Below are 14,026 nucleotides of genomic sequence, written 5' to 3'. Positions count from 1 at the left end.
GCACATTTTACATGGTGGTAGAAAGAAATGGTTTCACTTAATACAACCAGAGAGGTAGGTTTCTGCGTTTGTTACTAATAGTGGAACTACTTATTGTTTTATAGTGGTCTTTTTATTTTGCTGTCGAATTAGTGAATTTATGTTTTATCAGATTATTAATGTGGCAGTGTTTTAAAATCTTGTGTTGCAAGACACATGTACTGCTTTTGGTGTGAGAAGAACCTTTTTTAAGGCATTTTCAATCTTTCCTCCCTTCCTGTTCCAGACGCCAAATCCTTTTGCTGGTGCTGCAGTGGTCTTAAAGAACTTATTGTGGCTTTTCCTCTTTTTTTTGTTTTTGATTCAGGTATGCAGTGAGCGTCATGTGGGAGATGGATAGGGTCAGCTACGAGATCAAAAAAGTGTGGTATGGCCGAACAATAATTCGATCTGCTTACAAACTCTTCTATGAAGCAGCTCAGCGGCTCTTGGATGGGGACCCATCTGTCATAAATGAGATACCAGAACTTATGCACTTGGGTGACAGTTCCAGAAATCCGAGGCTGGAGGAGCTCCGTGTGGCTATCCAGAGATTGACAGACTTAGCTAGGCAAGTCCGGGCAAAGCGGGACATCGGTGGGGCACTTGAGCTGGAAGGTGTGGAGGTGCGGGTCCAACTGGATGACAAGAAAAACATAGATGATCTCGTCCCCAGGCAACCACTGGAGGTGCATGAAACCATTGCAGAGTGCATGATTCTTGCCAACCACTGGGTGGCAAAGAAGATCTGGCAGAACTTTCCACACCAGGCCTTGCTACGCCTTCATCCACCGCCTTGCCAGGACTTCTTTGAGGCACTCAGAGAGTGTGCCAGGGCTAAAGGATTCAATATTGACACACGGTACGTTGATAGAAATTGTTTTTTTTTTCAATATCAGCCTCAGTTTTGCAATGCTTATAATTGGTCCTTTTTCCTTCTGGGTGATAAAGCAATACTTCATGTTAGCTAAGGGATTTAGACCTGAAATCCAGTTTAGTTATTGAGTTAGAGTTGAGGTTTTCTACCTTTTTTGGGTTGGAATTTGGGGTTTTAATTAAGGTGTCTTGCATTGTTTTTGGGTAGAGGTCTGTTTGGCAGTGCTAGTTTAGCTCTAAGATTTGAGTATGGGTTTGCAATCACAATTCGATCTCTAAACAGAAGTTCACCTATTTTATGATCAGTAGATTCCTTCACTAATCTTTAATTAAGACACTTGGGCATTATGTCCGTACACAACTAGATCCAGGAAGAACCGTGTAGGCGGATAAATAGTCTGGTTGTGGTAATGAAAAATAAAAGGTGAACTGCTTTTTTTTTTTTTTAACTTTTATTTTTATTGCACTTGGTCACTACTTTCACTTGGTTACAGAGACATCATAATTATAGACATTACATTTTACAATATTAATCACATTACAGCATCAAGCTGTTCAGGTTCGCTTTTCTCGGCGAGATACTGTTTGTACCTGCCCCAAATGTTTTTCGGGCGCGAGGCTGGGAGCACAGTATCGATATACAGTTCCTCCATGTCGTTCGCCCATGCCATGTCCCTTTCCCAGTCCGCCTTAGTAGGGGAGTGCGCATTCTTCCATCTGAGGAGGATCGCCCTTTTGGCGAGGAGCAGACTCACATTCAGAAGCTTTCGCCAACTCGGGCTTATTTTTTCAATTGACCCCAACAGGCATAACCGTGGAGTCCACTCTAGCGGGTGGTCAGCCATCTCGTCTATCGTCTGACATACGGCTTCCCAGTATCCCCTCAGTGCACCACACCCCCAAAGCATGTGATAAATGCCAGCATTGTCCGCATGGCATCTCGGGCATTCCCCTGTCATGGTTGGGTATATGCGTTTGAGTTTCACTGGAGTGTAATGTGTTCTCTGAAGAATTTTATAGTGGATTAGCCTGTATTTGGAATTGCAGGATATCTGTTTCACAAGTGCACAGTATTGAGACCACTCTTCTTCCCCCACCTCCTCTCCAAGGTCCTGTTCCCATTTGGTCCTTGCCGTACGCTGCTCTTGTGGGCGTGTGTGAAGTATGGTCTTATACAGTGTGGAAGCTGTTATTTTTTGGCGTCCCCCCATAAACATGTATCCCAGTCCCATGTTGACTGGGGGTTCATCAGGGAAGGTTGGCCATGTATTCTGTGTAGCTGCCCGTAGACCAGTGTATTGTCGCCTAGCCGTAGGTGTGTTACCCACCTCCTCCCTGATATCCTCCCATCGTATGAACTGCCCGTCTACAAATATTTGCCCCCATTGTGTTATGCCCTTAGCAGACCAGTGGCGGGCCGTCTCTCCCTCTAAATTAAAAGGAGTCTGCGGCCTACCCCAGAGCGGCATACTAGGGTGATATATCCTTTCAGTATTGTACATTTCAACAATCCTGGACCACGCGGTGATCACCACTTTAGAAGGTCTCAGGGAGTTATAGTGCTTAGCACCAGACCGTGTAATTTGGTGGAGTGCTAGTGTGGCCTCTTTTTCCAGTTGGTTAGGTACTGGGCCTGCTGGGTTGATAAACGTCGTCGCCCATTGATTCGCATGTTGTGCCTGCGCGCTTAGGTAGTAGAGTTCAAAGTCTGGGGCCATCAAGCCGCCGTCCATGTAGTCGTTTGTAAGTGTCCCCCAGCCCACTCTCGGATGGCCATCCCACACAAATGAGGAGCACGCGCCCGCCATTCTAGAAAATAAAGCACGCCCGGGCCACACCGGCACCGTGCTAAATAGGTAAAATAGCTTAGGAAGGATTATCATTTTCACCAGTGCAATCCTACCCATCATGGATACAGGGAGGGCCCCCCAGCGCTTTAGTTTCGGGCACAACGAGTCCACAAGCAGGTTGTAGTTCAATGCTCGAGATAGCTGAGCATTCCGAGCAATCCATGCTCCCAGATATAGAACATGCGTCGGGCACCACTGCAGCCCATGCAGGTCCCGTGGCTTATCCGTAGCCCCTGTGATAGGGAACACTTCTGATTTATTAGTGTTAAGTCTGAGTCCCGAGAGTCCACCAAACCGCTCCACCACCGCAAGGACCCTCCCTAGTGTTCTGTCTGGATCTCTCAAGTATAGCAGAATGTCATCTGCATACAGGTTTATGATGTGCATTGTTGCCCCTATTTTTAGCCCATAGGTGCCGGCGAGAGCCCTGAGTACGTCTGCTATTGGTTCAATTATCAGGGCAAACAACAATGGTGAGAGCGGGCAACCTTGTCTCGTGCCCCCCCGGAGCTCAAACTGCTCTGTTAGGGTGCCGTTAATTCTAATCCTGGCCTGTGGGGACGTTTAAAGTAACTTTACCCATCTCGGGAAGTTCGGGCCAAATCCATAATTTCGCAATACCCCAAACAGGAATGGCCAGGACACCGTGTCGAATGCTTTGCGCATATCCAGCGATACTGCTATCGCCTGCTGATCTGGGGGGGTCGTAGTTAGGATCTCATGGCATCTCCTAATATTAGTGGCTGCTGACCTGCCGGGGATGAAACCGGCCTGATCTTCGTGGACCATGAATGGCATCCACGGTGTCAGTCTTGTGGCCAGTATCTTTGCTAACAATTTGGCATCTGTATTGATTAGCGATAGAGGTCTATAAGACCCGCAGTCCTCTGGGGGTTTACCAGTCTTAAGCAACAGTGTTATCACCGCTTCCCTTGTGGTCGCTGGGAGCTCCCCTCCCTCCAGAGCCTCGGTCCACATAGCCAGTAACCTGGGTGCCAGAAGGAGCTTAAATTCTTTATAAAATTCTGCGCTTAGGCCATCTGTACCCGGGGCCTTCCCATTCGGGAGAGCTTCGATGGCCCCTATCACCTCCGCCTCAGTTATCGGGGTTTCCAATACCTCTCTCGTGTTTGCAGCCAGCAGGGTCGTCGGGATACGGGAGAGATACTGCTCGATCTCACCTTCAGTGGCGTCTGACTGGGGTGAATATAGCTCCTCGTAGAATTTATGAAACGTGGAGCGTATACTGCCCTGATCTGTAGTGACCGTGCCCTCCGCCGTTGTTATACATGAAATGTCGGTCGGTCCCCTCTCCCCCCTCACTGCTCTAGCCAACAACCTCCCCGGACGTTCGCTCTCACCATAGCGGCGAGCGGCCGCCGGTCTGTCGAAGTAGCGGATCTCTTGATCAGCAGCCTCATTGAATTCGTCCAATGTGTTTTTTAGGTCTAAGGCTAACTGAGGTGTCGGTTGAAGCTCATATTGTGATTGTGTAGCAGCTATTTGTGTTTCAAGGCGTTGCATCCTATTCCTTATATCTTTGAGGATGCCACTCTCACTCGATATAGAGGCGCCTCTAATACACACCTTGAATGCTTGCCACAAAGTCGCCTGGCGAGACACAGAGTTATCATTAAATGCAAAATACTCCTGTATGTGCTGTTCCAGCATGTTCCTATAGACCAGGTCACGCAGCGCTGCAGGTTTGAACCTCCAAGGAGGTCTATTCACTGCTTCGCCCGGTAGTCGGAGGTCCAGCACTATCGGTGAGTGGTCAGAGTACGTCCTGGGCAGTATCTGTGCTGCGAATACCCAGGCCAACACCGCGTTGTCCAGTAGCCACATGTCTATCCTGGAATGCATGTCGTGCACCGTGGAGTAATAGGTGTATCCCCTCTCGGATGGGTGTAATGTCCTCCATGCATCTTTTAGTCCCAGGTCTGCCATATGAGCCATTATCGCTTGGGCGGCCTTAGTTAAAGTTCTCACCTGTGTTGAGGTGCGATCCATGTCTACATTCAAAATGGTATTGAAGTCCCCCCCGCAGATCAGGTGGGCAGTTGGATAGTGGGCCAACATCCCGAAAAGTTCGGTGTAAAACACCGGGTCATCCAGGTTGGGACCGTAGATATTGAGGAGAACCACCTCTCTATCTTGCAAATTGCCATGTACCAAGACATACCTGCCCCCCCGATCGCACCTCACCTCCTTGCACGTAAATCGGAGGGTTCTGTGTAACAGTATTGCTACTCCCCTGGCCCTATTCGAGTAGGTTGTGAAGTATTGGTGGGTTCCCCACTTCGGCGCCAGTTGTTCCCCGTGTTGCGGGCCAATGTGTGTCTCCTGTAAGAATAGGATTTGTGGGGCATGTCTGTTAATGTAGGCCATGATTTTCCTTTTCTTAACCTTAGAACCCAGGCCCCGAACATTCCAACTCATGAATCTGATATTCTCAGAGATCATTCCAGCCATCCCATTCAATGTGAATGCATTGTGAGTCTGCAGAAGAGTGTCTCATATAATTCCCAGTTGTGCAAGTATGTTGTAACCTCGTGCTTTTAACTTTCTCCCCATAACAGTAACACATCCCCAATTCCATCCCGATCCCACCTCCCCCCACCCTCACAGCACCCCGAACTTCTACTGTGCATAAAGAAACCCCCTCCCCCCCACTAACTTTTAGCATATGCACCTGCAATTGGGGGGCCTGCAGAGATCCCCAGGGCCTATGCTCTTTCAAACTTGAAAACACTTAATCGGATCCGGCATTACTCTCACACATATTAATGGCGGCAAGGAAAGTCCCCACGTAGCACAAACCGTAGACAATGATTTCCCACCTTAATGAATGTCCCCCTCCGGAGGGAACTGTTGAAATAAGTGGAGCGGGCATGCAATGCCGCACCTCTCCGGGTCCTCCCCAGAGAAGTCATTCTTGATTAGCGTCCTCGGCGCTCTCCACATCCGCAGGGATGTGCGTCTCCACAAAATTGGCGGCCTCCTCAGGGAAGGTGAAGAAATGGACTTTGTTCTTGTACAGGATCTTCAGTCTCGCCGGGTAGAGCATTGCATATTGGACCTGTCGCTCACGTAGCAGTTTCTTGACACCCGTGAATTGTTACCTTTCTTGTTGCACCGCCAGTGTAAAGTCAGGGAAGATCCGTATCATGCTAGCCTTCCATCTCAGCTCCTGCTTCTCTCTTGCCGTACGTAGTATCAAGTCCCTGTCTCTGTAGTTAAGCACACGTGCGATTATTGGTCTCGGGTACGCACCGGGTTTCGGCTTTGGAGCCATAGATCTGTGTGCCCGCTCTATTAGGAACATGGGGGACCATCCTGGGTCGCCCAGCAGGTCGCGGAGGAGGGCCTCAACTCCCTTCTCCATGGAGCCCTTCTTCGCATCTTCAGGCACACCTACAATACGGATGTTGTTGCGTCTTGATCTCGCCTCCAATTCCTCGCATTTAGATTTAACAGTTCCCAGTTCAATCGCCATTGTGGACACCGTGCTTTTCAGGTTTTCGAGCGCATCTTCCGCGCCTGATATTCTGGTTTCCGCTTCGGTTATGCGCGTCGTAGTCTTATCCAGTTTAGCCTTAATGGATGCCACATTTGCGGTGATCCCGTCGAGTTTGTCGTTCAGGGCACCGAACCCTTGCTGCATAGCAAGAAACACCGCTTGGGGATCCATCTGGGCTTGCGGTGTCGTTTGTTGATCTGGGGTGAGCGCCGGAGTCTCCATCTGCGAGATGGTTTCCTTCTGGATATTTGTGGTGTACTTGTCGATGGCCCCCCTGGTCTTCTTGGATCCTATGCTCTTGGGCATTATCCGCTGTTATTTGTATGGACTGATCGCCCCAGGCCGCCACGGTCCTCAGCACATCCGCCGAGCGAGAGGCCTGACAAGCGTCCCCGGTGCCACCGGTTGCGCAGGGTCGATGTCCCCCGGGCTCACGTCGTCGCGTGGTCGAGTGTCGTCCCTCCTCGGCAACCCCCGGCGGACTGATTTTGGGCCCCAGATGTTCAGGTTGTGCGTTGTCGAGCCACGGGAGGGGGGTCAAGAGACGGTGCCGGAGAGGAGGCCTCAAGCCTCTGGATCGAGGGCCGTCGGGGGCCCGGTTAGCCGCCAGGAAATGTAGCAGTCGGCCCCCTCCAGGCAGGCAAGGTTCCCGTGTTCAGCCGCAGCAGTCGATGGGCGGTGGGGTGAAGCCGAGGGGCCGAGAGGGAGCCACAGTATCCGGTATGGCGGGGGGCTAAGCAGCGCGGTGGGGAGAGGCCAGTAATGAAGGTTCCTCCGCGAGCAGGCCGCGGATTGCGCTCGCTTTCTCCCGGGCTCCTCCCCTCTTCGAGGCGGCCTGAGTATAGGCCCCGGGCGCGGGCACACTCGAGAGCCGCGATAACTCAGGATAGCAGCCAGCGTTCCGCCCGGAATTTCACCTCCGGGTAGCCCAGTCACCACCGCACCCTCCGTGCGTCGCACGGGTGTAACCGGACCCGTTGTACGGATATATTTGGAGTTCGGCCCTGGTTCACTCCGGAGCTCACACAGAAGCGGCCATCTTCTTCTGTGCGCAACAGCGCCCTAGGTGAACTGCTTTTAAGAAAAGGGTTCGATACCTGGCTTTTCCCAACCTACGTTTTTCCTTTTATCTGATAAGTCTTAGGCCCCCTATCTCTTACATTTAGCACAACAAGACAATAATTTTTACATTTTAATTTGGGGCAATATACAGAGTGTGCTTATTTAACAAACCACATAGCTTTTTTTATTTGGATTTATTAAGCCGTTCACCAAAGTGCTGAACATAATAAAGAAAACGGTACAATAAAAGAAGAAATTAATAATTCTTTAAAGCATTGATAGAAAAAGGAAGAGGTGAAAGTTATTAAAAACAGACGAGGGGAGATGAGTTTTGAGTTGGGTTTGGAAAATGTGAAGAGAGGATGAAGAACAAATGTGGAGGGGGAAGTACATTCCAATGCTTTGTAGTGAGAAGGGGAAAAAGAGCAAAACCCTGATGAGGCACAAGGGGAGACTGGGAACGGTAATTTGAAGGTAATTTTGAGACCGAATTAAACAAGCGGGAGAATAAAGGGTAAATAGACAAATAGACATTATAAACAATGGAGAGAAAGTGAAAAGGATTACATGCATCAAAAGCTCAGTGATATTGATGAAAGAAAGTAATAAAGGAACAGGGGGAAAATGAGAATAGCATACCGGATAGAAGAGTTATAGACCTAACGGAGAGGAGCAAGTTGGGGAGGCAGGAAGATCAAAGAGGAGGGAGGAACAGTACTTGGTGTGAGGAAAAAAAGTAGAGAAGTAATAAGGAGCTTAGTGGCCTGAAAAGATAGAAACAGATGAGCGCAACAAATGATGGGAGCGAGTAGTGTTTGAGAGGATGAGCGAAGGAAAGGAAGGAATCACAGGTTACGAGCACAGGTAGAGACATTAAGAAGTGAAGGTGGGGGAAAGAAAGGGAAGGAGGGTATTCCAGGGGCATGTGCCCGCCTGGGTGTCTTGCTTTACTTGGAATAAGAGATTGGACCTTCTGCTGTTGTGTGCAGTGGTGTACGCTGTGCTATGGCTGTTGGTCATGGCCTCGGTTTCTGGTTGAGATTTTTTGTAGTGTATTTCCAGGGGCAGGTGCCCTCTTAGGTCGGTTATTTCCTGTTCTCCAGTTGGATCAGTGTATTTCGATGCTTTCGCAGTTTCCTTTTAAGTTGGCGTGGTCCGACGAGCAGTGGTGACTGCCTTGCTGTGATTGTTGTGCCTCTGTTTAGGGTTTGGGTTAGAGGTTAATGTATTAATGTATGTATTTATGTGTGTTAAATGAGTCTCAGGCTCTGGGTTTTGTATTGCCTGGGGTTTCCTGTCACTGGGGTTTGGTCGTAGTATGGGGTTCGCAGTTGCAAATGCCTCTCTGGTGGTTGTGCATCCTTTGGGGGCTTTCTTTGGTTATGGTTATTGGGCCTTTGGGGTCAATGAGTGATTTAGATGAGGTTTATTCTTTGTACTCTGCTTCTGAAGTTCACATCTTGTTGGCATATTAATGCTATACCCTTGCTCTAATTGGGAAACGTGCAAGTTCCTGTTTGCTTTTCAGAAGCTGGTTCTTGTGCATCACATACCTTCTAAGGGGTCCTGATGAGATGGGAGCAGGATGCAGTTAGCTGAATTTGGACATGTGTTATAAATGAAATTGAATACACAGTTGTCTGTCTGGTTTGAATGATATATGCATATTTTTCTTCAAAGGTCAAACAAAGCTCTTGCAGACTCTCTGGACAATGCCAATGATCCTGCTGACCCCCTGGTGAATAAACTGCTGCGCTCCATGGCTACCCAGGCCATGTCTGTGGCTGAGTATTTCTCGACTGGGTCCTGCACCGAGGACCAATTCTACCATTATGGTGAGACATTTACTGTTTATATGTATGCACTGTAATACTTTGACCAAAGCTAGCTGATTGCACACTCGAATGAGCGGATAGCAAATTATCCAAAAATCGGATCCCTGAAGTGTTACATACATAGTTGTGTCTGAACATTGGCCCGGACTACTAGATGGTTGGTATGCAGTAAAAGTGGCGGTAACAGAATTGCTGCCACATTTACCACACTGCCGAATCAGGGGTACATGGAAATGGGCGCTAAATCTGCAAGTGGAATTACTGCCAAGATGCAAAATGGAATTTCAGCCACATTACAAGAAGAAATAATGCCAAAATACCACTGAAAATATGCGTCGATTCCACCAAAAACACACTGCAGTTACCTCCAACTAAAATGTGGCGTTAAATGCATGCAGGTGATGGAAATCAAGGCACAGGTGCACCCAATCCACTTGAGTGTACATAAGGCCCACACCTGATCCAAACACACTACCCAACACCATGCTGCCAATAGCAGTCACTAACTGGGTCATGCAGCACCTCCTGCTCCACATTGAGCTGCAGAGGCAGCAACTGCAGCACAGAGCACATGATGCAGAGAGGAGGGGGGGGAACGCCATTGGAGGCAAGCGCCCATTCCCCGAGTCTGACCATCACCCTGAGCACCAACACATGGCCAGCTCATCCCACTGTACTGGCTCAACAGGGAGACCATCACAGTGCTGATATCCCTGATCCAGGATGAAATACAGAGCTGGATAAACATCCAAATGGCCTGATCACTGCTGCTGAAACTTGTGTCAGTGCTGCATTTCCTTGCAGCAAGCACTTACCAGCACACAGTTGAGACACATGCTGGGTACATGGAGAGACACTGAGGTCAAAGCACATGGCTACTGGGTAAGTACAAGTGCCATCCGACATCCCTAAATTGCATGACGAGGTAAATGGCACCTCAACGGGGTTCACCATCCAATGTAAACTCAATGCATGGCTGCAGTACCTGCTCTCGCAGTCCATACATAAAAGCAGCCAAAAAACACGACTATGCCATGCATGTACCTTGCTAATCCTGTCATCTTGTATGGATGGCACGACTGGTGGATGTGAGATGTGAGATGTGTGAAAGGCAGGGCTGGACTGGGAACAAAGAGGCCCTGGAAATAATTACTGGGGACCAAAAGAGGCCCTGGAAATAAAGTTCAAAGTGGCCCCATATGACACATTTTCAGCAAGCCCAATGCTTTTCCATTGAGAAAATTTGAAAATACCACAGAAAAGAGGCCCAGGGTGCAGAGGCCCACCGGGAAATCTTCAGAGTTCCCTATAGGCCAGTCCGCCCCTGGTGAAAGGGGTATCCAAACTAATTGCACATGAACCCCTGTAGAAAATTAAGTTTAAGTATCGCAATAAAGCACAACCATGATTTTCAACTATGCACCCTGATCATCTACACAGTGTAGATGAACATGCCATGTACTAATGCAACACCTCCTCAATCAACTGTTATTTAAACATGTGTCCCTCCGCATGGCTGGAGGTGCCCTCATGTACAGCTCTGAGAAGGTGACAAAGATATTCATTGTGTGTGCCATGCTGTTCAACTTGTGCCTTGGGGCGACATGTCCCCTGCCCCTAGATGTGGACATGCCTTCCCCAAAGGACACCACCACCCATGTGGTTCACGTAGTGTGGCCACGCATTCTGCTTCATGAAGGTGGGGACGGCCGTCTGGTGCAACAAAAACCGATAGATGATTATTTCGAGTCCTGCCCGGCCCCCTGCCTACCTCCCACCTCAGTCCCTGCTGCTGGACCTCCTCCCCCACTCCTTTTCACAAAGGTTCTGTCTGGTACTCACCTTCTTGCCCGCCCGCCTCACAGTCCCTGCTGCGGGGCCTGCTCCCGTCTCCAAATCATGCAGGTGCCACCAATTCCCTGCCCTTCCTGTCACCTGCCGCACAGTCCCTGCTGCTGCGCCTCCTCCCTATCACACAGGTTCTCACCTTCTTACCACCCCCCTCACAGACCCTGCTGCTGGACCTCCTCCCCCCTCCTTTTCACGCAGGTTCTGTCTGATACTCACCGTCTTACCACCCGCCTCACAGTCCCTGCCGCGGGACCTACTCCTGTCTCCAAATCACGCAGGAGCCACCAAATCCCTGCCACCTGCCACACAGTCCCTGCTGCTGCACCTCCTGCCGCCTCCCTATCACACAGGTTCAGCCAGGATCACACCTGCCTACCACCTGACGGACAATCCCTGCTGCTGGTCCTCTCCCTGCTTACTCATCTTCGCGGTCTCAGCCTGAAACTTCCTCAAGGCTCCTAATCATGCCCTGCCTGTCTCCTCTACTGTGACTTTACCACCTGCTGCAGTCTCTGCTGCCGAACCTCAACCCGCTCCTACATCTGAGCGATTCTCCCAGGAACATTCAGACTGCTCTAGAACTTGCCTTTCCTGGCTCCTTACTTGCCGCCTGCCACTGAGCCCCCCCGCCGCTTCCAGCCCTACTTGGGATCTGTCCATCTTCTCTGTCTGCTCCTGATCTAGCCCACTGTATCTCTGCCTACTTCCTACCTATCAGCCCTACTCTTTCCCTCCTCCTTATGTCCATTCCCCTCTTCAATCCCCTCCCCCACTCTTCCCGTCCTACACCTACCCTCTCTCACCATCCTAATCTTCTCTACCCCCCTATGGCCCAACCCTCCAACCTCATGAACATTGCTCTCTGGAACGCCAGATCCATCTGCAATAAGACTGCAGCAGTTTCAGGCATGTTTCTTCGTCTCAACCTTCATTTCCTTTGGCTTACTGAAACCTGGATCCCACCGCACAACACTACTGTCCCCGCTTCCCTAACCACCTCCTCGTCCTCCTTCTCTCACATATCTCGCGCCTCTGGCCGCGGCGGAGGTATTGGCCTCCTCCTACCACCCTAGACACCTTTCCTCTACCTCCTCACCATCTCTTCCTTCTTTCCCTTCCTTTGAATTTCTTTACAAATCTTTTTCCTCTCCTCACCCCATCTCCTTTCTTATCATCTATCGTCCCCCCGCCCCTCTTTCTTCCTTCTACGATGACCTTGATCACCTCCTTTCGCTCATCTCTCCCTCCCCCTCTCCTCTCACTGTACTCAGCGACTTTAACCTTCACCTCCCTTCTCCCCTTCATTTCTCACCCCTTTTCTCAATCCTTGACTCCTACCTCCTTTCACCTCTTCCCTCCCACTCACTCCTCTGGCTGTACTCTTGACCTTATCTTCAACTCTTTCTACCCCTCTTCCTCTGTCTCTACACTTCCTATCTACTCTGATCATACATTACTCTCCTTCTCCCTATTTCCCCTTCCTCAGCCTTCCACTTTTCCCTCTCTTTCCATCTTCACACGTCGTGACCTTCGTAACTTTGATCCCTCCCTCTTTCTCAACACGTGCTCTTCCTCTCTTCCCTCTCTCCAAGATTTCTCTTCACTGTCGGCCAATGATGCACTATCCACTCTTTCCTCCTCTATCTCCTCCTCTCTTGATCTTCTTTATCCCCTTTCCTGCTTCCGTCCTACCCGGAAACCCTCTCAACTTTGGCTCTTTCCTCAACTTCTCTCTATGCGACATCTCCGTCGTCTAGAGACTTTGGCTTAAATCTCCCACGCTTTCCAACCAAACCTCTTACTTCACCTACCACTCTCTTTGACTCATGCCTCGCCTCGGCTAAACGCTCCTACTATTCTAACCTTCTCCACTCACAAGCGTCTCATCCTCGCCGCCTCTTCCAAACTCTCTCTTGTCTTCTCTCCCCTTCTTCCCCTGATCCCTCAACTTCTTCCACCCTTTCTCCTTCTAACTTTGCTAACTTCTTCTCCTCCAAGATTCTTGCCCTTCAGCAAAAAATCAATAACTCCACTTCTTCCCCCTTCTCCCCGCCCCCCTCATCCTGCATGTCCACCTTTTCGCCTGTCTCTCCTTCCAAAGTCTCCATTCTCCTCTCCAAAGCCCACCCCTCATCTGCTCCAACTGACCCTCTCCCCTCCCTTCTTATCCCTAAGATCTGCCCTCTTCTTATTCCTTACCTAACGTCCCCCTTCAACGCCTGCCTTTCCTCTGCTACCTTGCCCTCGGCTTTCAAGCATGCCACTATTATTCCAATTTTTAAGCAACCTTCTGCTGATCCACTTCTCACTTCTAAATACCGTCCTATCTCTCTTCTCCCATTCCTCTTTAAGCTTCTCGAGTGCCTTGCATACTCTCAGCTTTCTACCTTTGTTTCCAATCTCTCTCTTCTTCCCCACTCTCAATCTGGCTTTCGCCCTAAACATTCTCCAGAAACGGCCCTCACCTACATCCTTAACTCCCTCCTCTCTGCTCGACACTCTAAGCAATCCTCTTTCCTTATTCTTCTTGACCTCTCTGTTGCCTTTGACACTGTTGATCACCCCCTTCTTCTCAACACTTTCTTCTTTTGGATTCAAAGGCTCTGTTAACTGGCTATCTTCCTACCTCTCCTCCCGCTCTTTTACTGTTTCCTGGGAGGCCGGTCCTCTCCTACCCAGCCTCTGGAATACAGTGTACCCCAAGGCTCGGTGCTTGGCCCTATCCTTTTCTCACTCTACACTTCCCTCCTTGCCCCTGTTATCTCCTCGTTCGGCATTTCCCACCATTTCTATGCTGACAATACCCAGCTCTTCCTTTCCTTCTCTTCCTTCTCTCTCGACCTCCACCTTAAATTCTCATCCTGTCTTTCCGCTATAAAAACCTGGATGTCTTCCTGCTTTCTCTCAACATTGACAGGACTGAAGTCCTATTCTTTCCCTCCCTCTCCTCCACCTTTCATTCACTTTCCTCCTCCTAATCTCCCTATCTCTGCCCACGCTCGCAATTTAGGAAT

General features: G+C 49.7%; 1 protein-coding gene across 5 annotated transcripts in view; it reads left to right on the top strand.

Moving 5' to 3' along the window:
* DIS3L (DIS3 like exosome 3'-5' exoribonuclease) overlaps positions 1–14,026 on the top strand; it is a 1,101,103-nt gene that overhangs the window by 753,375 nt on the left and 333,702 nt on the right. For all 5 annotated transcript variants that reach the window (XM_069624265.1, XM_069624266.1, XM_069624267.1 and 2 more), the window contains 2 exons: positions 347–880; positions 9,007–9,161. In XM_069624265.1, coding sequence (XP_069480366.1) covers positions 347–880; positions 9,007–9,161 — 689 coding nt within the window. The remainder of the gene's footprint in view (positions 1–346; positions 881–9,006; positions 9,162–14,026) is intronic.

Source organism: Ambystoma mexicanum, chromosome 11 (genome assembly GCF_040938575.1).
Source record: "Ambystoma mexicanum isolate Mex_15411 chromosome 11, UKY_AmexF1_1, whole genome shotgun sequence".
Classification (NCBI taxonomy): domain Eukaryota; kingdom Metazoa; phylum Chordata; class Amphibia; order Caudata; family Ambystomatidae; genus Ambystoma; species Ambystoma mexicanum.
This window is presented reverse-complemented; position numbering and strand designations above follow the sequence as displayed.